We start from the raw sequence: 23,889 nt of genomic DNA on the forward strand, positions 1-23,889 counted from the left end.
CTTCACCCATGCACTGGATCTGCTGGATACAATTACACAAGCATTCAGAACAGAAAGGAGAAAATGAGACACCAGAGGAACAGAGGTTTTTAGGTTAACCATATTTATCAAATAGCAGTCAACAAAAATAAGACATTCTACATACATTCAATCAGAAAATAGTCTGAATCAGATGCTTGTTGCCATCAATTGCATGTAACAAACCTATTGTCTCCCGAGCTACTTTTACATCTGCAAATTGTTGTGCATTTTTCTCCTTTACATCTCTCCCATATCTGCCGACAGCAGCAGTTTTACACACAAAATCCTCTTAGATTTTAAGACTTTGGCAAAGGCAATCTGATATGATCATCAAATGCATTCAAGACACTTCAAATTCAAAATAAACTTAATTCCTTAGGATTTAATTATTAACTTTATTTGGAACATAACAAATGACTATATACAAATCTAGCAGTAGCAATAGATCCCTGCTAGCTGGTTGCCTTTTTCCTCTTGAATAGAAAAACAGCAGGTCTTGAACTTTTAAAACGGCAACAAGAAAAGAAAGCCTTAAAATAATAGAAAGGGAGTAAAACCTCTTCATGAGATCTGTTGTTCATCATTAGGAACCTCTAAAAATCCACATTGATTGCTTTTCTTTGTGCCTTTCAGTGTCCAGAGCTCAAGCTTTAGAACATAAAATGGTCACTTATCAAGTGAAATCAAGTTTGCATGAGAAGGAAATGTAAACTCCAAAAATAAAATCCTCCTTCACACTGAATTTACCGTTTCTGTCCCAAAAATAAACCTTCCCACGTCCACCGTTTCCATTTTCCTCTTTGTAGAAGAAAGTTTTTCAGAAAAACTGCAGCACTATGAGGCATTTCAAGAAGCAGAACCATCATAAGTTCAGGCCGTTCCTTTTTATTTGACAGCTCTCGACTTGATTTGGTTCAAATCTTCACACAGCCGCCTGAGGTTGACTGGTTACTACCACCTCCTGCCTCCTCAAAGTTTCCTCCTCCTGGTGACGGGCTTTGAGAAAACGATGTCTATGACGCGTTTGCGCCGCAGGTTCCTGGTGGTCGGAACCGGCGCTTCGTCTGTGATCCTCCTGAGCGCTCGCGGCAGCGGCTCAGCCGGGCTGGGCAGCGGCGAGATCAGATCCACCTCAGCGATGGGAACAGACTCCGGAACAGCTGCGGACCTGAGGAGGAAGAGACACAAACAATGGGCATGTTTTTATTAGCTCTTAGAACAGTCAAACATTTAAATCTACTAAAAATGTGGTTTTGAGAGCAGGTCTTACTTTGCTGTTTTCCTGCTTGTTTTTCTGGTTTTAGATGTTTTCTCCTCTTCAGCGCGATCAGCTTCTGAGGAAACTTTATCCTAAAAGGAAAACAAAAATTAACTCTATCCATCAAGGTAAAAAAAAAAAAAAAAAAAGTATTTAGATCACTTTGACCTGTCTTTTAAATCATACTCATATTTTATGACAGACCAAAACAAAAGGAGCACTTCAGTGTGAGGTGGAAGGAAAATGATGCATGTTTTCCTGGTGTTTAGTTCCCTTTTCTCCAATATCAATAAATAAAACCCAGATCACATCCGTTTTAAGTTGTATCTTAAAATAAACGCAGCTGTTCTGTGAATCTCCTCTGATTCGTTAGGGAAGATTCATAAACCAAACACTTTGAAAAACCTGTTTCCCCCCATCACCTGTGGTGGCACCAAAAAAAAGACAAAAGCAAAAAGAAGAGGCGACTTTGTTCTTCACAAAATGCACAAAATAAATAAAACAAACAAAAAAAGGAGTGGCATCAAATTTTAGCAGCTGCAGAATGTCTCGTTTGCATTTGGCCAAAGACTTGGAGGCATTTCTCCATGCTTGTTTGCATTTACCCAGAATGCCCTGATCTATCGTCCGTTTTCTGCTTTTGGAGCTCGACATTCACATATGCATTTGAACCGAAGTAGAGTTCACTTCAACTGGACTTAGGTTTGTAGCCGGACAAGAGTTTACGTCTTTGGTCCGCATCAGAGTCCGATTGCGTATTCACACCTCTCCAAAGGAACCAGACAAAACTAGAGTCAGTTAAGCGGATCAAACAGGGTTGGTGTTTATGCACACAAAGAGCACATATTTTGGGTTTTAGTTGCAAAAAATGTGCTTTATGAATTGAAAACCATGCATAATTTTTCCCATTTCGTCATTGTGGAATATGACTTCATTAATCTGAGATGTAAAGGGAGAAAATCCGTCCAGAACCCTAAATATGTTCAGCTGTTAAACTGGACCTCCTACCTGAACAGAAGCATCTTTGACTCTGCTCCTGCTGCGGGTGACCGGCGCCTCAGACTCCTCGCCTGGCGAAGAAGACTCCGCTGTACGAGCTGGAACACAGAAACGGTTACAGCCTTCCTGGATGGGCGGAGGAACGTGAACCGGCTGGGATTTGGCTCACCTCTTGTTTGTCGCCGTCGGGAGGGCGAGTAGATGAACGAGTTTTCTCCTGGACTGGACTGGCCTGCTGCAGGTTCAGGCGCCGGGCCGTCTGGTTCCGGAGGAGATGAAACCCGATCCACTGAGGATTTGGTGTTCCTCCTCCTGGTTCTCTCAGTCTTTACACCTGTTTCCACAAATTTGACAAAGTTGAATTTTATTTCAACTTTCAAGCATATATTTTGGTTTTTAGAAGCAAAATAAATAAGTAGAAACCAAGTCATTTTTCTTCCACTTTGCAAGTCAAAACTGCAGCTGAACCACCATCTTTAAAATCCAGTAAACCTCCGACTTCAGGGTTTGTGTTGCACCAAATTCTGCCTGAACAGATCATCATGAAGATGTCCTTTTTTATTTATTTGATTTTATTTACGTAATGCAGGAAAGTCTCATGAGGGGTAAAAAAAACTACATAAAATATATGAGATTAAGTTAAATTTAAGACCAACTTACCTTTTTTATAATGAATTTAAGACGTCTTAGGCATGGACATCCTGCCGTGTCTTACACCAAAAACCATTTATAAACCGAAGCATTTAAAGAGGTTGTGGGTTAAAAACGTGTTCGTACCTCCCCGTTTCTCCTCTTCATCCTTGAGTCTCTTGATGAGGGCGTCTGCAACAGGAGTTTCAGAGTCCACCTCTAACGGAGAGTCCAGCAGGGGCAGATCCTCCTCAGGATGGTCCCAGAGTCTGCTTCTCATTGGGCGGCGATTGTTGGTGGGATCAGAGCTTTTGTTTGGATCAGACTCCAGGGGATCTTTGCCTTCTCTCACTTTTCCTGAACCACTTTCTTCTCTCCTCCTCCTGTTGCTCTGAGGAAGGGACACAGGAACCAGTTTTACCTATAGAGTTTAAATGTGAGATGAATGAAACCGACCAATGAAAATGGAAACACAGTGGGTGATGGTTGAGCCCTTACTTGAGGATACACAGTTATAGTGATCTGGCTGGACTGTCGAGTTGTCCTCCGAGGATGGGAAAGTTGCCGTTTCTTCTCTTCCTCTTTCTGTTCTCCTTCGTCTTCTTCAAACACGACTGGCAGCATCTGTGGTCTAATTTTTTTGCCGCTGCATTTTAGAGAGACCGGCTCCTCTTTGACCGTCACCGGGGTCAGCTCTTCCTCGTTGGTATTGCTCGTCTTTCTGCCGGACCTCCTGGGGGTGCTGGCCTGAGTCATCCTGCGTTTGGAAGGAGTTGGAGTCTTGCTGCTGTTTCTGCGACCCCTTATCGTTTCCACAGCCTCGTCCTCTTGGCTGTCCTCTGCGGTCGCAGATTCCTCCTCGCTGTCGGTTCTTGTTGCAGCAGCTCTCTGTGATCGTCTGCCTGGCGAAGCCCTCTTGGAGGTCGAAGCTGCGGAAATCTCATAATCCATGTTTTCAGGCTCCTCTTTAGGAATTACCGGCTGAGTTTTGCGAGTACTTCTGCGAGGTGTGACGATTTGGAGCGGCTTGCCTCTCCTTGGAGTACGACTTGGCAAGGCAGGAACGTCGTTGCTAGTTTTCGTCAGCTCTGGCTCACTCACTGCCTCTGGAGAGATTAAAGTCGCGTTTCGTCCTCTTGTCTTCCTCTGGGATGGAGTAGAAGGATCTTTCTTCCTCTGAGAGGCTGGCGTTTGTTTCGCAGTTTGACTTTCTGCGCCAACAATGTTCTCCAAAGGTTCTTCTGCAACGTTTTTATGCCTCAGTTGTCTCCTGGGTTGTTCCTCTGTTTCCTCCTCATGTCCAACTTCGGTGTCTGATGATGTTGTGCGCTCAGGCTTCTTGTCCTCAACAGCAGACTCGGTGTTTTCCACCTCTGTAGGAACAGACCCGTTCCCCTCAGGCAGCTGCAGCTCCTCAGCAGGGATTTGTTTTTCCTCCTCAACTGCTTCTGTTCTTTCAGCCGAGTCGGCATTGTTCACAGCAGCTGGAGGTTCTTCTGGAACCGATACAGAAGGAGCTTCCTGATCTTCAGATGATCTAATTTCTTCTACCTTTTCAGCTTTCATCTCTGCAGAGTCTCCGGTCTCCTGTTTCTCTGCAGTAGATTCAGTCTGCAGATCAATTTGTGAATCTCCAAGCTCTTCTTCCTCAAGTCCACGATCATCATTTTGACCCAGGTTTTCCATCGCCGCGCTCTCTCCTTCTGGTGAAGCTTCTTCCCCGTTACCCTCGTCCAAAGGAATGACGTCAGGTTTGTCGCCCGGGTCTTCCCTCTCCATCTGCAGCGGCTCAGGGAGCTCCGACGCCTGTACATCATTCCCCACAGCCGCCTCCGCCTCCTTGACTCCGTCCTCTTCCGTGTCCAGCATCAGCGTGAAGCCGGTGTGAATCTCCGGCTGCTGCTCTTCGGCCACAGCGCCCGGCTGCAGCTCAGGAAGAGCGAGGTCGGGTCCGTCCACCAGGCCTTGCTGTCCCTCCATGAACTCGAAGGGAACCAGCAGAGTGGTGGAAGGTTTGAGCTCCGTGTATAACGACGATGACGACGACGCTGGCTCCGTGTTGGCGTCCAGCTCCATCCCGCCATCGTCTCCGCCGAGTCTCACCATCACAACCTCGCCTTCGATGTCGTCCTCTACGATCTGGAAACGGATAAAGCCTGTTCATTCCGATTGAAATCATCTAAATGTACGGTTGAATTTAACGTGATCTGGAAGTCGTTACCTTCATCTCTGCACCAGGTGCGATCAGGGAGAACTCGGCGGCTCGCTGCTCTGACAGATCCTGCAGGAAGTGGGCGTGTTCCTCCTGCATGAGGACCGAGCCGGGCTGCAGCAGCGGCAGCCTCCCGTTACCCTGAACCTCATCAATGATCTCCACCTCACTGCCAGAGTCTTCCTCTTCCTCCTCCTCCTCCTCCTCCTCTTCTTCTTCTCCCTCTTCAGCTGGATTGGATGACTCCTCTTCACCTTCATCCTCAGATGCAGGACTGGACAGTTCTTCGCTGTCATTCAAGCTCACTACAGCTAGGAGAGCAACACATGAGTGAAATGATCAGGTGCACCAGAACAACTGTAAACGTGGGAGTGAATGTGATCTTCCTCACAGTGGGAGTCGGTGCCTGTCGGCTCTGAGGAAGTCACAGAAACCGTGGACTTCTGTGGCGTGAAAACCGACGGATCTACAGCGGCTGCATTCTCCTCCTCTTCCTCACTGCACGGCAGGACGGCAGCCATTTTAAAACAGGTCAGAAACATCCTTACCACATCTAAACATCAAACTTTCCAGTGTTTTGGAGACATATTTCTAAAATATAAAGATTTTTTCATGTGCATCAAAGGCGCACTGCAAAAACACAAAATATTACCAATTATTTTTGGTCTAGTTTCTAGTGCAAACATCTTGAAATAATGAAACTAACTTACAAGTAACTTTTCAGCAAGATTTAATTCCTTGATATGGGTGAAAAACTACTAGTTCCCCTGACAGATTATTTCACTTATTGCAAGACATTTTCTGCTTAACTATAAGTGAAACAATCAATATTAAGGAAGATTTGTGTTTTTGCAGAGCACCTAGAATTTCAGCTGATTGCAATGTGTTTATTTTCTAAAACCATAAATTTAAACTGAATGGACGTGAATAAATTCCTAGATCATTGAAAAGTTAATTTATTTTAGTAAATAAATCTACTGAAACGACCTTTACAGTCATTACAAAGTTTCTCTAACTTATAAGTCTGTGACTTTCATGAAAAGCAAATATTCTGGGGGGTTTTCTGCAGAATTAGGACATTCTGCAGAAAACACACAATTTAAACATTATTTTATGGCTGCTGGCCTTGATGGTTGTCCAGCAGGAGGATGAGCTTCAAGCTGGACGTTGACATGAATTAACGTAAGTTTTAGGAGAAGAACACACCTGTGGAGGCTGGTCTGGCTCAGAGAGGCGTTGTGTATCGCTGAGCGGCTGAGCGGAGAAGACAGGTCATCACCAAACAGGTGCTTCTGTACAAACTCTGTCAGATCTGAAGGGAAACAGCGATCAGTTCATTCCAGGTCATGGAGACGGTCAGCCACCTGCCCTCAGTGCGTTTCCATGTAAACATGCTCACCTGCGCTCTGCTCCAGCTCTAGTGCTGCTTCGGTTGTGGCGCTACCATCTTCGGGCTGCTCTGTGTTCGACTCGGCTGCCTCCCACTGAACGTTTAGCTCTTCACCTTTCACCTCAGACCTGACCTCAGAGTCTGAGCTCTCGCTCACCTGGTTACCGACTGCAGCATGAAAAATGGACCAGAGGACTTGATGAAGAAGATCAGCAAAGCATTAAGTTATTTTTATTTTTCTAAAGTAAGATCAACTTGATCAAATGGATTTGGTTCAGACTAGGGATCGATTACTAAGTTAATCTAAGGTTGATTTATCTTATTCGACTAATTGATAAGCTGCAGTGTTATTTATTTTTGGAGCAAATAAAAAAACTGCTGTAATAAAAAAAGCAATAATTTACCTTCATGGTGAGTAGATGGCTCATCTTCATCAGGACTTGCCACAACTTCCTCTTTGCTCACTGAGACAGTGTTCAGATCATCTTCTCCTTTAGATTCAGCTCCGTGCTCCTCGTCCTCCCTCAGAGCTTGACCCCTCCCGCTGACCTCCTCTCCTTCCCTCAGAGACTCCTCTGCCGCCATGTTTGAGGGGAGGTCAAGGTTTTCCTCTGAGGTCAGATCAGGTGTTTGTTCTGGTTCTTTGTCACTCTCAGACCTGATGTTCAGAGTCACCACATCATCATCCTCCTCTTCCTCCTCCCCAGGTTTGTGTCCCTGGGCTCTCTGTGGGTCTTCTGACAGCGGAGCATCGAAATACTCCAGCGTTGTGTCTGTTGACTGGACAGACGTCAGGCTGGTGTCAAAGTTCACGCTGATATTTATCTGACTCGCAGCTGATGGATTTCCTTCTTCCTGGGTGGAAGACGGCTCGCTCTCAGAGCGCCTGAGCTGCGGTGAGGGAACGCTGCCTTCTGGAGGAAGGAACTTTACACGAGGATGTTGTCCTTCCTCTTCCTCCTCCTCCTCGTCGTCTTCCTCCTCAGGACGTCGTGAAGACCAGGTCTTGCGTGTCGCTTTGGAGCCTCTGCTTAGCTGGTTGATCTCACTGTCTGCTGCCATCTGCAGAGAAACACAACTTGAAGATAAAAGAAAAAAACAAAACAAGAGACACCGACCCACAACATCATCATGTTTTTACCCCGTTAGTCCACCGGACCCCCTTCTCCGTCTCAGGAGTCTCTCCTTCCTCTATGAAGGTGATGCGGCTCTCTTTGGCGCGTAGTGGGGGGGTGATGGAGCGGCCTGGAGAGGCGGACGGCGTAGCAACAGGCGTAGGCCTCAGGTTGCTGCGCAGGATGGACTGCGGTGTGAACGCCGAAAAGATGGGGCCAGAAGCAGCCAGGGCCCGAGCTCGCTGGCAGAGAGGAGAGCAAACGGTTCAAACACCAACCTTTCAGCGGTTCAAAGTGCTTCACGTCATAAAAACACAAACATACAAAGTCATAGACGACACAATTAGCAACTGAAGCATTAGCATTTCGTCAAGTGTTGGAACGTCGATCAGCTGATTTGTTTGTGAAATCTATGAAGTTAATGACAAATTTCCCTGGAGACATCACAGATTTAATGAAGAGTTTCATCTAACAAGTGGATTCAGTGAATAAAAAAAAAAAGGATACAATAAGAGGAGAGCAGTTTTACAAAACCGTCTAAACTCACATTTATCTGAGCCTAGTGGGGCTGAAACGATTAATCGGTTTAATCACGATTAATCACTTATTGTAGAAAATAAAATGTTTATTTTCTTATTTAAAAATGTAACTGAATTATTTGTTTGTTTGCACCTTTTAGCTACTTTTTGTATGTTTCTTTACATACAAAGGGCTTAAATGAAAGGGCTGGAGGATGTGCCAATTTCTTAAATCTGATTAATCGTTGGAATAATCAATAAATCAATCATTAGCTGCCGCCTTAACGCCTAGCCATGTTTCACACAACAGTATTTACATTTTTTATATATATATATATGGGACATTTAAAAAAGATCAATTCCGAAAAAATGACAGTCGTCTAAAAATCATTGTCACTCAGCCGTTTTTTTTAGACGTAAAAAACGTAAAGCATCGTCCAAAATGATGGACTCACCTTGACGACCTGCGGCGTCTGCAGCAGACTGAACTCGGGCGCTTTTCTGGAGCTCTTTGGAGAAACCCAGGAGGTCGTGGGTCCGGGGGGACTGAGGAGAGGCTGAGGCGTGTGACAGGACGGGTGGACCACCAGATCCATCAGCCTGAGACACAGTAAGAAGATTAATAACTAAATCGACTTTAATTAAGATGCGTTTCTGTGCATGCACTCAATGTTTGTGTCTTTAGTTATAAACTTGGTCAAAAACAAACAGGACTAATATCTTGTCACTTTTAATAATGACATATTTTGTGCATTTTAGAAGCAGTTTATGAATAAAAGTAATCCTTAAAGGGCCAGCTCCTTGTTCTCCTGAGAGTACCTTGACTTTCGTTTGGATGTCATAGTGATGGGCGTTCCTAGGAAGGGATCAGTAAAACCGAGCGACGATGACCTGGGACTGGAGCTCTGGGCAGCCGCTGCTTTTGGTCTGGTGAAGAAAACGAATGCGTCACATAACCATTAAACATATTTAAATACAGCAGAAGACAACTGAAGCAGCAAACTCACGTCCTGGCTGGCGAGGACTGGGGCGTCGCCTCTTTTCCGAGCCAAACCTCCTCGATCTTGGTGAGGACGCTGCTGATGAATCCAGCTCTGGACATCACCTTCTCGCTGGCAGAGCGCTTGGTGACGGTCGACAGCGGCTGCGGCCGAGAGACTACAGTGGAGCGAAGACATGAAATCAAAAAAGGATTTTAACCCTCCTGGGCTGAACATGTCGGCGGCGACGCAGCCAAACCGGCAGTACCGAAACTCCACCACACTTTGCTCTGTCTGAAAAATCCCAACGGTTTCTGAAACGTTGCGCTTTCCAGCCAATTTCGGATTATTATGGTAATTTTACTCCCACCGTAGCCAGGAGTGAAATTAATCTGATGGCCGCTCTTTTAATAGACGGAATAACTTGCTAGATATTGAAAGTTCCAGTTGTTACGGATGAATGGACGACATATATTTGCTAAAGAACTTTGTAGAATTAAAGTAAGCAAAAATATCCAGGCGGAGATTTTAAATCTAGGACTCAAAGGGTAAAGTAAAAACTATTTACACAAGACTAAATACTGTCACAATTCTTCTAAGCTGCAAAACTATTCCAAGAAACAACCATTGGTGGCAAGAGGTGGTTTGTTTCTTAAATGCATTTCTGACTTAAAATATGTTGTTTATTTCTATGAAAATATAAACAAACTACACCTAATCAAAATAAACAACAACAGAAACACATACTGATGTCCACAGGAGATATAAAAGGTTTCAATCTCTGCTTCCACAGAGGAGAGCAGCTACCTTCTCTGTGAACGGTGGCTGGATGCTGATAAGGTTTGGATCGCTCCATCGCCAGTTTCCTCTGCACTCTGGGCAGAACTTTGCCGTACTGGTCCAGGATAGAGTTCCTGGTGTTGGATCGCTCTTTGACCTTTGGGTCTCGCTCGTTCTGCAAAGAAGGCGAAAGCTGTGCATCAATGTAAAGGTTTGATAGATGTTACTGCTCATAATAACATTAACATGCTGTTAATCGTGAGAGTCGAGCTCCTGCACCCACCACCAGGTTCATTTTGAGGGTTTGGTTGAGCTGCAGAGCAGGAATGTAGTTGGCCTGCTGCAGGTAGTGAACCATCAGCAGCTCTCTGTTCTGAAGGCCGCCTGTGCCTTGAAGAAACTTTTCCAAACAGTCCTGAACCAACAAAGGTCAAAGGTTAAAACTGAACATGTAAAACGTTGAGTTAAAGTTCAATCAAATTTTATGCATTTCAGTAACAAAGTATTTCAAAACACTTCACATCATAAAACACAAAAATACAAAGTCAGAACAGTCAACATTACATTCTGCTGTCAGTACATATCAGATTATTGATTAATGTTTCATTGATTATGTTTCAGAAGCAACTCTAAACAGCTGGTTTTTAGTCTAGATTTAAAGGAACTGGGTGTCAAAAATCTCCAGTTTCAGACTAATTATTTATAGCATGCTGCAATAAGCGATTAATTTCATGATACATTATAATGAGCACTTCCATTCTGACGATTAATATTTTTGAAGGGCCGTTTTGTTTACGGAGACTTTATTATCTGTTGAGTTTCTCTCCCCTTTCGTTATTTCATTCATTGCTTTAGGTTGTCGTGTTATTTTGGATTTTTAAAATCTCTTCCAGTTCCAGTGTGAAGGAGCTGGAGAATTAAAGTTGTTTTTGACTAAATATTAGTTGAAAACGCTCTCAAAACAACTATGTTATCGTTTATCTGAATAATTACTGGGACAATTTATCGTCCGGCAGAATGTGCCGTCATGACGGGCCCAACTCCCCGTTTACCTGCTCACTGAGGCCCAGAGGCAGCTTGAGCAGCTCCTTCATGAGGCCCAGCTCCTGGCAGCTCTCGTACAGGAAGCCCAGCAGCTCAGCAATGTTCAAGCGGTTCGAGTGCTGCCGAAGTAAACACCACGCCTCGATGAGACACCTGGAACCAGAGGACACTGGCCTGTTGACGCGGGTAAAATGAAACGACGCCAGTCGGACAGAAACGTAACGGACCTGTTGTGCAGCAGCACGGACAGAGAAAGTTTGGCCTGAGCGGTGGAGGTAATCGGAGGCTTTGTGACGTGGAAGTAGCGCAGCGCCACGGACTGTTGGCCCTGACACATCAGCGCCTGCAGAACCCGCTCATGCTGCCACTCGAAATGAAAATGAGAAGCAGCCGGGTGTAGGAGCAGATCAAACGAACTCTGAGGATGAGAAAAAAGAAAATTATAAGCACTAAAAATACAAACACAAGAGGATCCACAAGCTGTCATCAGAGGAAGATGAGAGAAATCAGACCCAACGGTCCAGTTAAAGCAACGTGGGATTTCCACATTTTGATCAATCAGAAACAGGAAGTTCAGCATAAACAGATCTGGAAAAAAATGAAGAGGCCACTGCACTGAGTCCCATTGAAAACCTCCTGCTTATTCCACCAAATGTTGATTTCTGAACTCTTCCTGAGTTAAAACATCAGTTTTGTTGTTTATAAATGAATATGAATTTGTTTTCTTTGTATTATTTGAGGTCTGAAAGCCCTGCATCTTTTTGGTTATTTTTTTCTGCAAATAAATATTAAAATTTTTTGCTTATAATTTCAGAGACATGTCGTCAGCAGTTCATATAAGAACAATGTTCATTTTACTCAAACATAAACCTATAAAAAGTAAAATCAGAGAAACTGATCATTTTTTTCCAGCGCTGTTTGTAAAGTTTCACTTTTTCTATTAAACTACAAAAACAAATTAACTTTTCAATAATGTTCTTATTTATCAAGATGGATCTTTATGCCTCATTGAGGACGAAGTTAGAATAAGTCAAATTAATAAAAAGCTTCACTTCATACTTTTCCTCATACAGGAAGCCCATCTGCAGCTAAATGATGAACCTCGGCTGTTTTATCATATTTTACCTGATGGTCGTTATGATCCAGCAGCCACAGTCCTTGTACCAGTTTAACCAGTCCGATGGGGATGGAAAAAGCTGTGGGAAAAGATTCCACTGATGTTCCATCCTTATTGGGGAAAGAGTACATGACGTCCAACAACAGGTAAATCACCTGAAGTACAAGTTAAGGATGCAATCGAGCTAATAAGTTCTTAAACATTATGGCGTTTTAGAAAAACCCAAACTCATGCTAAAGAAAGAACTGCTGAGGCGGCGTGACGCTGCAGCCAGCTGCCATTAGACTGAGGATACAATGGCGTGCTTGGTAGCTTCTTCGATGTTGTCCAGAAGGTAGAGGTCAAGCAAGGCCTGCGAATCATAGGCATAAATTACATTTCTTTACAGAATAAGTTTCTGCATCAACACAGGAGATGAAATACATCAGGAAGGCAGAAATCAGTCTTACATGCAGAGTAGGTGGGGGGTACTGTCCTGTCCCGCCCTCGTCCCGCCGCCACAGATCGGTCAGACGTTCACCACACTGTCCAACCAAACCGTCGATCATAAGGCAATCAGCACACCATTTACTCCTGAAAGAGAGGGCACCTTGTTACCTCCTCAATAACATTCACAGTAACACATTTAAATATGAAAGATTCTGGCTAGAATATAGAAATTAGTTTAGTGTGTGATGGAGCTGAGCACTCACTTGGCCAGCCTGGTCAACTCCTCCCTGCGTATGGCGTAATAGTTACTGATGACTGAGTGAGTAAAGAAAGGCCTGGGAATCTGGAGAGCATCTTCATCTGGTGGCAGATTAGCAGGGGCAAATATAAGTGAATTCAGGGCAAAAAGAAAAAAATATTTATTTGGGTTTGTTTAAGAAATTCTCTTAAGAGAACAACTAGTTTTCTCCAGTTTTCTAATACCGCTCTTTTTCTTTGAAATAACTAATATGGTCACCAATTTAAACAAAAATATTTATACATGATATGATTTCTTTTTAGTAGCTTTTCTAAAAGACACGCATCTGGTTACCTGATCCTTCAGGGAGTAAGCCGGTGCGGCAGAACCAGAGGACCACTTGAGCGTATTTGGAAATTAAACTGGACACCATGTTCTTGTTCATCAGACCTGCCAAACCTGAAAATGAGACATCCAAAGCTGGTAAATAAGCTCAAGAAAACATGAGGTTGTTAAATATAATGGTAAAATAATATGATGGAGAGATCAATTATGATTAACCTGCTTCTTCCTCATGACTCTTTTTTTTGGTACCATAATGTCATAAATAGTCTCCCAGAACACATTGATAACTTCAAAATACCAGGAATAAATGTTTTTTTCAAATGCTACAGTGATAAACAGATTACTCAACATTACTAAAGTCTCAGAGGATTTTAAGAAAAGGCCTCAGTGGTGTTTTTACTGACATCTCCGGCTAATGGAAACCTTTCAGACCAGCCTCTCTGTGTGTGTGTGAAGCACCTTGGTGTGTGAGTTCCTGAGCTTCGCTGAGCAGGCAGTGGAAGATGGCGCTGAGGTTGCTAAGCAGCCTCTGGGTGTGCTGCAGCAACTGCAGCGTCTGCGGGTCGGTGAAGTTGGACGAGCTGTCGAACAACGGAGCACCTGGAGACCAAATACAGAAATATGGATGAACGGGAAATTAGGACTTTATGTTGTGCTGATATCAGTTAGGTATGACAATGAAAAGTGCAGTTTGTGAGTTATTTATTGTTGCATGGTACTGCAGAAATCTGAGTTACTGGCCTGGCAACCTTCCAATAACAGGCCATGCAAATATTCCTGATCCAGTTTTTTAAAATAAAACAAAGTGCAGAACAGAAGGAAGATGTTTCTAGAGATTTTATCTTTCAAAAAATTTAAAATAAAATAAAAATTTGATGGAACTTTGAGTCAACATTTAAAAGTTTCGTTTGAGCTAAAGATGTCTCTCCATATAAATACGTACAGATGCCGTCCAGCTCCTCTTTGGTCTGGACTACTTTGTTCCAAGCCCAGTCCAGGATGTAGCGCAGGTTCAGAGCGGATCCTGGTTGTTCTGCTCAGGAGAGGAAATCAGAAGTTCACACCAGATATTCCACATCATGACAGAAGAAACACACAGCAGTAAGAATGAATACTTTATAATCGATCTTTGATTACAAGCTTAAAACTAGGATAACTATCTTCACAGGGTAATTTTAAGCAAACATGCATCAAGTAAATCCAGAAAGGCGAAAAAGCAGGCGGGCCGCTGTGCTGCTCCTTACCTTCAGCAGTCCACTGCTTAATGCAACCAGTAATTAAGCCCAAGGAACTGGTTTCAACTGCTGTTGACAAGATGGCATCGAGCTGCTCCTCCTGCGACCAAACAGAGGAGACATCACCAATGTTTTCAGCAGAAATTACATTCTGTTTCCTCTGTTATTTTTCTTACGACTGATGCTGAGTGCTCTGGCACTAATACTGCAAACTGAAGCGGTTTAAAAATGTCATAACCTCACCGTTTGTTTAATGTGTCAAACTCAAGGCCCGGGGGCTAAATCTGGTCCGCCGTAGCTTTTTATGTGGCCCTATGGACTCTAAATTACATCAATAAGTCCTTACAGTTTTTCACAGATCTGCAAAATTCATACAAAATCAACAGATCCTCACATTTTTTCTGATTTCTTTCTCAAAATTGGCCAAAAAATGTTGCGCTTCAGTGACTGCTGCCTCAGCCTCTCTTGCTGTCAAGTTATAGTCCGTAAGCAATTAATAAAAAAAGTCACATTTAACCTCATATATCAGCGCAAATATTATAAAAATTCCTTATAAATATTTCTAAATTAGCACCACAAAATCTGTGATTTTGATTGTAGAAACCACAAAAATAATCGCAAAATCCTGGATGGACTGATCAACGTGAAGAGATGTTCACTGTTATCTCATATTATGGAACGCTGAAACTGATATTTATTGATATTTTAACAATTTAATTGGTTTTTAATCAATACATTCTGGCCCTTTAAGAATATAAAATTTTTGATATGGCCCAAAATGAAAATGAGTTTGACACCTCTGACCTGAATGATGTTGGCTCTTAAAATGTAATTTGTTCTCTTGAGACCACAATCAACACTAGAAGTCAGCAAAACACAGTCGACTGACCAGAATACTGGGTTTCATTTAAATACATCTACAACAGGAAACCATTTCTCATCTTGCAAAACTTCATGAATTTTCAAAATATGTTGATTTATTAGCATAAAAAGTTCCAAGAAAGTAAAGTTTAAGCATAAAATGCTTAACAGTGCAGTTCCTACCTGAGAGAGGCTGGCCGCCGGAGCGTCTGCCACGCGGGATGAGAGGAGGCCGGACATGAGGCAGTGGGAGTAGCTGATGGAGATGATGTCACTGGAACAAGGTGCAGCTTTCTTCAACAAACTTAAAGTCTGGATTTAATGACAAAAACAAAAGTTCTCGTAAGTTTAACTTTAAATAATCGATATAAATGGAAAAATCTACCAATGCTGAACTCAAAGGCTATTCAGCACAAACTTGCCTCTTTTTGATGCCCAGAGCAGGTTAAGTGCACAACTCCAGAGTTAAGTAGGCAAGTAGCATCTGGAACAGAAAAAATGTAATCTTATAATAATGGAAGAAAATTATACAATAAAAGTAAAAGTAGCTTCTTACAGATTTAAAATTAATACAAAGGTTAATTTTAAATCTAAACCTACCGAAGTTGTAAGTGGTTGGGTTGAAGTACTGCTCTGGAGGGGGGCAGGTGAAGGGCAGGCCCCGGCTCAGGCTGCGCTCGTGTACAACCACATCCAGGAAGGTTTGGGTCGACACCATCTGCACCACCGAGTCCAGGGACCAAACGGCCAGGTAGGGGCAATTCTGGAGAGACTCCCCGGTTCTGTCAGAGGGACCAATCAGCTGTTGGATCAAAGCTCATCTAAAGTCTTAAATCGCGTACATTAGCAGGGGTGGATGATATCAACTTGGTTTTATTTGGTGATAAAGCTAACAATAAACGCGACGACAAGAAGTATTTACTACTTCTTTTTAGGTAACTGTGTGACTGCCACAGCAACAACAGCCCCACAAACACCGCTCTAGAAAAACATTTCCATTTATAGAAGGACACCAGTCACATAAACAATGTTATTTAAATCATTAAACTACAAATAATAACTGCATGTAATTATATTATCAAATTTATTGATGCTTTTAGTGAACTGTTGAAAAAAAATGAAAAATCCCGACATGGGGTTTTTAAATTTCCTAACAATAAATCAAAACAATCATGATAAGAAATTTATCACAATAAAAGAGAAATACGATAAATGCCCTGCCCGAAATATCAGGATTCTTTTGGACCTTAAAATGCAAAGTGACCTGGATAAACATGAACTTCACTTAAATTACTAATTTGAATTGAATGACGGGACGTCTCCACTGTACCTCAGAGAGTCAGGCATCTGTGCATGGTACCAGCGGTTGATGTCAAAGACCCCGATATACATAGAGGGACTTCCCTGGCCATAAGCCTTGACTTGCCAGCAGAAGATGGACAAACTGGTGTCGGGGGATGCAACTGGAAAAAACAAGGACAGAAAAACCGTGAGAGATGAAGGAGGTAGAGAACTAAACGCGTCACACAGACACAAAACCGAGGGCTGTGACCCAAACGGCACAACTTGTTCCCAGATAAATACACCAAAACAATAAAGAAAAGTCAGGGTTAAGTGCTACAAACGAGGAGCACTGCTGACCTTCATTCAAACTGTCGTCCCTGTCAGGATGGGCTCTGAACTTCTCGATGGTCTGGCAGCTCAGCAGTCGTGTGTTTGTGGCCTGAGCCCTGAGAGGAAACGACGTGCCGCCCAACTCCTGACTGTATCGCTCCTCGCAATATTCCAGACCCTGTGAGAGAACGACATGTTTCTCAGCACAGGAATGTCTACTTTTTAGAGTGGATATTAGTAAATACTGAGGAGATAAACTCCAAACCTCATAGAGGATCTTCCCAGAAGCCAGACACTTTCTTTCGCTGAAGGCCAGCTGGAGCAGGTGGAGGCTGACCAGATCTCCCTCGCTGTGTGGGAGGAAAAGAAAAACGAGGTAGGACTGAGTGGGAAGTAGTCATGCTCGCTTTGTCTGAAACTAGAAATGCTAACAGCACAGAATCCTGATTAAATGTGACTCTTACAGATCCTGAGAAGACTGGACAGCCCAGAGGTAGCAGCAGTTCCTGGGGTCGTTCTCCGGCTCCTGGAAGGTGAAGGCATGAACAGGCACTCTGCCCCCCTCCAGCTGCGAGTGGTACCTAAAGTAACACATCATTACAGTTTTATTTACAAGTGGGAGCTGGACAGCACATGAAAAACAAGCAAATCATCACATCGTTTTACACAAATCTTTCATATTCTGGTGCATCTGCTGCAGATAAATTATAGGTTTTAGGATCACTGCACAGAAAATTAATTTTCTAACATGATGTAATATGTAAATGTACAGCGAACGAGTGAATGAAGCTTTCTTAAGGAGCTCCTGGTAGACAAGAAAACCCAAACTAGACGGAGGTAGATGGGTTGGTAAACCTGGTGCTCATGAGTCTGCAACATTTTGAGAGAAAAAACAAAATAGTTTGCATAAAGCACAGAAAAATGAATTCAATCCACTGTAAAATATTCCAGTTGATCATTAAAGATGATTTAAACAGGTGCTAGCTGGGAACATTGCAGCTAAACTGTGGAGGAAAAGGTAAAGAGACAACAGAGACGAGACTTGAGTGGGTTTAGCTGCTCTCCTGATCCACTTCCTGACACATAAACAGAGGGTGGAGCTGCTTTAGTTACTCCAGCACAGCAAAGTTATGCAACATAATCCAAAGACTACGATGTCACACACCCTCTTTTTAAAGGCATATGTGCATTAATACCGAGTTATTTTGTTTCAAAGCAAGAAACTTCATTTTCTGGGAAGCTGAAATGTATTACCTTGTGGGATAAAACATTTTTGGGGGAACATCCTTTTAAAAAGCAACAGAATTAGCCTTTTATTTGGGGAAGGAACGGCTTTTATCAACATAAACACTCACTCCTTCTTCAACGTCTTCATGTTCCACAGCTGCAGGAGTCCATCAGAAAATCCCACTGCCAGCTGGTTGGTTCTGGACACGTACTGCAGGGCCGTGGCGCCAACGCCGCTGGGCGGGTTCAGCTGCAGGCAGAGATGTCTGCCCTGGCGGGAGCTGACCTCTCTGAGCCGCGGGATGTCTGCAGGAGATTTGGTCACCACCTGCAGGTCTGCAAACAGGCAAATGCATTCACACAGAAATAAAACAGTAAAGTTGTTGTAGAATGTTTTTGAATCCACTGTATTTTTCTCTGTAGAGGAATAGCTGAGCTTAGCTCCAGCTTTAATCATCTCCAGAGATTTGATTAATTTATTTTCTGCAGGCCTAAAGTGTTGAACAAGTTTCCTTCTAAGATCAAAATCTTGATGTAACCGATTTGTTTAATTTGTCCGTGTTATGGAGATAAAACTGTAGATATTTTAGGAACCCAGTTGATCAGAAGTTCAAAAAGCAAAACCAAGAAAACAGAAAACAAACATCGTCTCACAGCCTCTTCTCACCTGATGCCTCCAGTTCACTCTGGCTGCAGGACAGATCATCAAGACAGAGGTCCACAAGCAGGACATGACCCAGATCCGTTACCACGGCAGCAATGCCAAAGAACCAGCGTAAACTCTGGTGGAGTTGCTGCGTGGAAGTGCTGGCTCCACCATAACTCACAAGAGGTTCAATAGCTGTAATCTGGATGGAAGGGAAAAAAAAAAAAAAATCACATCACGGTTAGATACTTTATGCTGAATGATTAATCTTGTAAATCAAGTTTTTTATAAAGACAGACTCAACAGCAATGCTACAGCTACCTTCTAAGAACCAGAACTCCACAGTTTTCACCGTTTACCTCAAGTTGTCTGCTAAAAGTCTTTGAAACATTTTATGCCAGACGTAAAAGAATCAGCAGCAAACTCACCCTGCCTGGTATGACCACAGCTTTCACCACCCTGGACAGTCCCAAGTCATACAGACACAGAACGCTGCCTTCGGTTTCCTCCAAGCCAACCAGCAGCCCAGACCTGGAAACGTAACGAGAAAAGCATCAATTATTATCTCCATGTAAAAATGTGCAGATAGTCGTTCTATAAAGCTGCACACATTTAAAAGAAAATTAAAAAGTAAGCATGAGGGCGCAGTTTTCTGGCCAATCGCCGATTATCAATCTTTAAAATGGATCCACATTGACCTTTTTTATACATGGCTGCTGAAGAATAATTATCACAACAACAACTGACACCAGTCTATTGATCACCAATCGCAGACATAAAAACCAGGGAGGCTGAACCCGAGTCCTGACCGTTTGAGCCAGCTGAAATCCCTGGCAGCCAGAACAATGGGTGGGTGTTCTCCTCCTCCGCCGCTGAAGCAGTACGCAGACAGCCGCTCGCCTGTCACGGCGTGGACAACCTCCAGGTTGGACCCACTGGCCAGCCAGGCCAACCCGCTGCGGCCTTCGTATGAAAAATAAAGAAATAAAGCCTCGGTTACAATAAAAGACAAAAGTAACTGCAGCAAATCAATATAAAAGTCAATGTAATCTAGCAATTCTACATTAATGTGAAAAATAAGAGGATTTATGAATCACCTAGCCAGCATAAATATCGGTACCGTTTTAACAACAGATTGTTGTGAATTGAGACCAGATTTCTTTAAGGTGCTGAATTTTTGTTTAAGTGTCCTCTAAGGTAAAGGTAATTTTATTCATATAGCACATTTTCAGCAACAAGGCAACACAAAGTGCTTTACAGGAATTAAAAGGAAATACAAACAAAATAACAAACCAAAGGAAAGAGCAAAAGAAGAGAAAGAGAATCTAATGTTGATCTAAAGTATGTAAACTGGGTTCTCCTGTTCAGGGTTGCTAGATAAGTATAAGTGCGTATCCTCTGGTCTAATTTCTTTCCTGGGTTTTAAGAACAAGAGCCTCAAACGTAGCTGCTAAGGTAGTTCTTCTGGATTCTAAGTTTGTTCTAATTTATAAGAGTAACTAAATCAAAGAATTTGGACCTGATACATTTTCTCAATGTGGTTCTAAAACAGGGTCTCCCTCAGTGTATTATAAGCCTGGCGGGCCACCAGGCTTTACTTGTGCCCCACCAGGCTAAGTATGGTTGATTTATTAGGTTTTTTTAATGATTGCCTTTTTTTAAGACTTTATAGTTGGTGTTTAAGTATTAATCTTGCATAACTATCAAATGATATTTTAAAATTTCCTGTCAACTTCAAACATTTTTAACTCAAAAACACAGCAGGTGGCTGGATGACTGCCGTGGCGCCCTGAGCACCGGGTTTCACAAGTTTTCTTTGGGAAACCCTGTAAAACATTATATCACCAGCTTAACTTCACTTAAAAAGGTTTACAAAATGTTCTACTTTTTAACAACACCCAACGGCAGAGAAGCTAATATTATAAATTACTAGTAATAAATAAATGCTTACCGACAGTGAACCTGCCATGAAGCACACAGTCCAGGCTGATCTCATCCTCACCCAGAGCGTCTACAGTCACTCCAGAGAAGGGCAGCAGGCTGCTGGTGACTTGGGCAGTCAGGTCATGCATCGTTCACTGTGTCAACAAAAACAGAGGAAACCCGTCATAATTCTGGCATATTTAACGTTAACTGCCTAAACACACAACCCAGACACACATTTAGAAATCATTCTACAAACTGAGAGGACTCAAATGTCAACTTGGCAGGTTCTTAGCTCAAATGAGTGCTTTGTTTCAAAGCACAGCTGCTGACAACAGGGCCTGAAACTGAGCTTGGGTGCAAATCAACAACACCGCCGCACATCTGTTAGCTCATGTACAACCTGACAGCTAGCTCCGCTAAGCTGCTGCAGGAAAGAACAGCGAGGATATAATGAGAAAATTGCAGGATCAGGCTCCTTTCATAAACGCTTTTAGGCAAACTCCTTACAGTAATACTCTGAAGTATTTGGCATTTTAGTTTCACTTTTAGTGAGCCACAGATTCTGTAATCTATAATAAAAAAAAAAGAGAAACCACAGATTTTTCTTAAAGGTTTCCTCAATCCTTGCAAACAAAAATGTAACACTTTCAAGGATGGTCCAGGTGTGGCATGACAACATTTCTGCTAAAATGTAGTGATAAAATATATATATTTTTAAGTTTTTAGCTCTGTTGAAGTGTTTTCAAAACCCCCCAAAAGAAACAAATGAGTTATGCGTTTGTGTGACAGGCTGCTAGGGACACAATGTCTGAAAGAAGCAGATAAACTCTTTGCAAACCAGTCTGTTATGTGCACAGATCAAACCTGTCCCTTTGTAATAATGCCTTAAAAATATCACTGCAAGTAGCTTAAAACAAAAACTTCAACAAACGAGAATAAAATCATACAAGTACAGAAGATTTTTAAAGAAAACAAATTAACAGACATCCAGAAAGAATGAGGAATCATTGTTTGAGAACAGATAAACATTTCTGGTTATCTTTGGAGTTTAACCTGCTCTTTCCAATTCTGACAGATTCTAATTTTTTCTTCTAGAGGCTAAAACACAAAAATGTGCCGCAGGTTCTCATAAAGTGCATCCTGTTGGTTCTTAGCTTGTAATGAATTATATAATAACTGGGGGGATCAGTATGCAAGATGCCAATTACAGATCAGAGAAAAATGAGCTGATTCTGATTTTTAGTCCTCTAATGGAGCAGCCCTGAACAACAAAGACTCGTGTATCTTTGTTGTTCTCCTTATTGGCTTACTTCCATTTTCTTAAGTTATTATAATTTCAATGCCAGGTTTGCAGATTTTTTCACAGTCGCATTGAACCGATGCACCAGCCCAAGTGAGGCGTACAAAGCGGTGCTGACAGCCGAACTGCTTGTGTTGCATTTGACGCAACACTGCCCTCTGTGACCGCTGGGGAAAACACAACACGGCCGATTCAAGTGAACTCCCGCGCAACCATCCAGCTGGCACCGAGAAGACACGCGAGACGGCACATGTGGACAAACGGGGACAACCAACAGCAATGTTTAAATTTGAATGGGGGACCACACATTAGCGATGGACCAAAAACAAAGAGTTTTAAAAAAAGGCATGAGTAGATTGGCACAAAAAGTGAAACTACACCCGTTATAATTCGGGATGTTGATGTGGCGTATCTTTTTACCGCATTTAATATGAAATACACGCTCTAAGTCAGACATACGAACCAATATTTCAGCGGTAAATAATGAGGCAGTGGAAAAATGTTATCACCAAAGCAACGATTAGCCTCACAGACTAGACTTACCGACGTTGGGCCAACTTCACCAACAGCAGCTAAACTAGCAAGTGACCCTTTTAGACAAGTAAACATAAATCTGCATTATTTTCTTAAACGTAAGCTACTATAAGGTGTGAGATAAGTCAATATTTTGAAGAACTATAAAAGGATTAAAGAGTATTTGTCGGTTTTCCTTCAGTTGCAGTAGCAAGCCGTTAGCATGCAAGGTCACACAAGATTAGTTGATTTAGCTTCACCGACACAACTCAACGCTGGATAACAGTATGTGGGAGTTTGGTAGTCCTATTATTTTGTGATAACCAATAATATTGATGCTACAAAAAACGAACAACAGCACTGACAAGGTGTAGTGATTGCCTCCTCAATAGAAAGTCGGGATAGTTGAAAATACTAGCTTGGGCTACGTTGCTACTTTTGCTAACGCTGCTAACTTGGAAGCCGAAAGTACACCTCATAACTACTGCGGGGTTTGTAGTTTAGTCAGGAATATCTTAGCAGAGGTAATGTCTGACTGTGGATTCCTTGCCATTAGCAGCAACTCAACACCTTAAGCTAAACCCATTTGCTCTGGTGCTCATGCCAAGACAGTTCAAATGTAACGTCAGGCTAAGCACTGATAGCTTGTAGCTCCTGGCAACACCGGGAATTAAACAGTCTCAGTAAAAAAGCTCTCAATGCAACTCGTTTCTTTGGGTTTAGCCAACATAAGGTAGGTGTAAGGTTGTGTTACGTCTGAACTAGCGAAGCTAGAAAACGTGATGCACTGCTATCATCGTTACACTACCTGTCCAAGGATGATGAAGGCTTCGGAGCCACTATTGCTTTGTTTTCCCTCAAGAATCTCTCCTTCCTCTGTCATAATCCGTTTGTTCTCGAAATTCACCAATTCCAAGAGCCTTAAGTGAGTTTAAAAAAAATTACAGGAACGAAAAGGCTCTGTGGACTTCAGGCTTTCACAACACGAAGCGCCATTTCCACAGTCGGAAAGTACGCCGTGCAGCTCTTGTTTGTCGTCCTCGTTTCTGGGAGACGAGGCGCGGCAAACCCAGACGTTCGCCCCCTTCTGTTTGGGCGGAAGATTCTCTTCTTCGTCAGGTTTTACGGCGGTTCCCAACCAACTTAAAGTAGCATTACCGCCACCTAGTGGTGGTAATGCTACTTTAACCTACCCTAACCCTATAAAATAGCCCATGTTAGATGTACCCTACAATAGAGCCCCGTTTTTGTTTAAAATACATTAATACCTTAGCTGTGCAACATTAGTTCCTTCAACCTCACCTTCAAAATCTCCCCATGTGCACTGTAGGTCTAAAAACCACATGTTCAACTATTTCCCCTTCCTGTTAACTTTCACACATCCCTGTCTCATGCTTCCTTATCGTTTATAATGTGCTATTGTATGTAGTGTCCCAATTCCTAATTCTTGTTCTAGCAGTTTCTTCTCTCCTATACTCTCCCTGCATCCAA

At 42.7% G+C, this 23,889-nt stretch overlaps 1 protein-coding gene across 2 annotated transcripts; it reads right to left on the reverse strand.

Annotated features, from left to right (window-relative positions):
* Positions 1-86: 86 nt before the first annotated feature.
* Positions 87-23,486, reverse strand: ahctf1 (AT hook containing transcription factor 1). 2 transcript variants are annotated; one of them, XM_007559104.2, is made up of 40 exons: positions 23,207-23,486; positions 20,611-20,737; positions 19,469-19,622; positions 19,088-19,190; positions 18,681-18,861; positions 18,142-18,349; positions 17,251-17,367; positions 17,052-17,136; positions 16,814-16,964; positions 16,503-16,635; positions 15,773-15,954; positions 15,595-15,656; positions 15,356-15,484; positions 14,321-14,411; positions 14,020-14,109; positions 13,536-13,676; positions 13,086-13,190; positions 12,757-12,853; positions 12,514-12,637; positions 12,360-12,416; positions 12,073-12,219; positions 11,175-11,365; positions 10,956-11,100; positions 10,187-10,318; positions 9,931-10,078; positions 9,151-9,301; positions 8,963-9,070; positions 8,599-8,743; positions 7,652-7,867; positions 6,915-7,572; positions 6,520-6,678; positions 6,327-6,432; positions 5,512-5,618; positions 5,130-5,431; positions 3,407-5,047; positions 3,056-3,299; positions 2,448-2,612; positions 2,288-2,376; positions 1,292-1,371; positions 87-1,189 (listed from the first exon to the last, which is right to left on the reverse strand). In XM_007559104.2, the coding sequence occupies exons 2-40, from the start codon at positions 20,729-20,731 to the stop codon at positions 991-993; spliced, it is 7,464 nt and encodes a 2,487-aa protein (XP_007559166.1). In that variant the 5' UTR covers positions 20,732-20,737; positions 23,207-23,486; the 3' UTR covers positions 87-990. The 2 variants fall into 2 exon arrangements, with proteins under 2 accessions (XP_007559166.1, XP_007559165.1); XM_007559103.2 differs by having other exon boundaries at positions 3,056-3,329.
* Between the last annotated feature and the right edge of the window lie 403 nt (positions 23,487-23,889).

This window comes from Poecilia formosa, unplaced genomic scaffold (assembly GCF_000485575.1).
Source record: "Poecilia formosa unplaced genomic scaffold, Poecilia_formosa-5.1.2 Scaffold102, whole genome shotgun sequence".
Lineage (NCBI taxonomy): Eukaryota > Metazoa > Chordata > Actinopteri > Cyprinodontiformes > Poeciliidae > Poecilia > Poecilia formosa.

Excerpts from the sequence above, each read along its gene's own strand:
- ahctf1 (XM_007559103.2), bottom strand. The coding sequence starts at position 20,731 with ATGCATGACCTGACTGCCCAAGTCACCAGCAGCCTGCTGCCCTTCTCT. Across the intron at positions 19,623-20,610 it reads TCATGGCAGGTTCACTGTCG|GCCGCAGCGGGTTGGCCTGG; the intron begins GTAAGCATTTAT and ends TTTCATACGAAG. Across the intron at positions 10,319-10,955 it reads CTCTGGGCCTCAGTGAGCAG|GACTGTTTGGAAAAGTTTCT; the intron begins GTAAACGGGGAG and ends TTGTTGGTTCAG.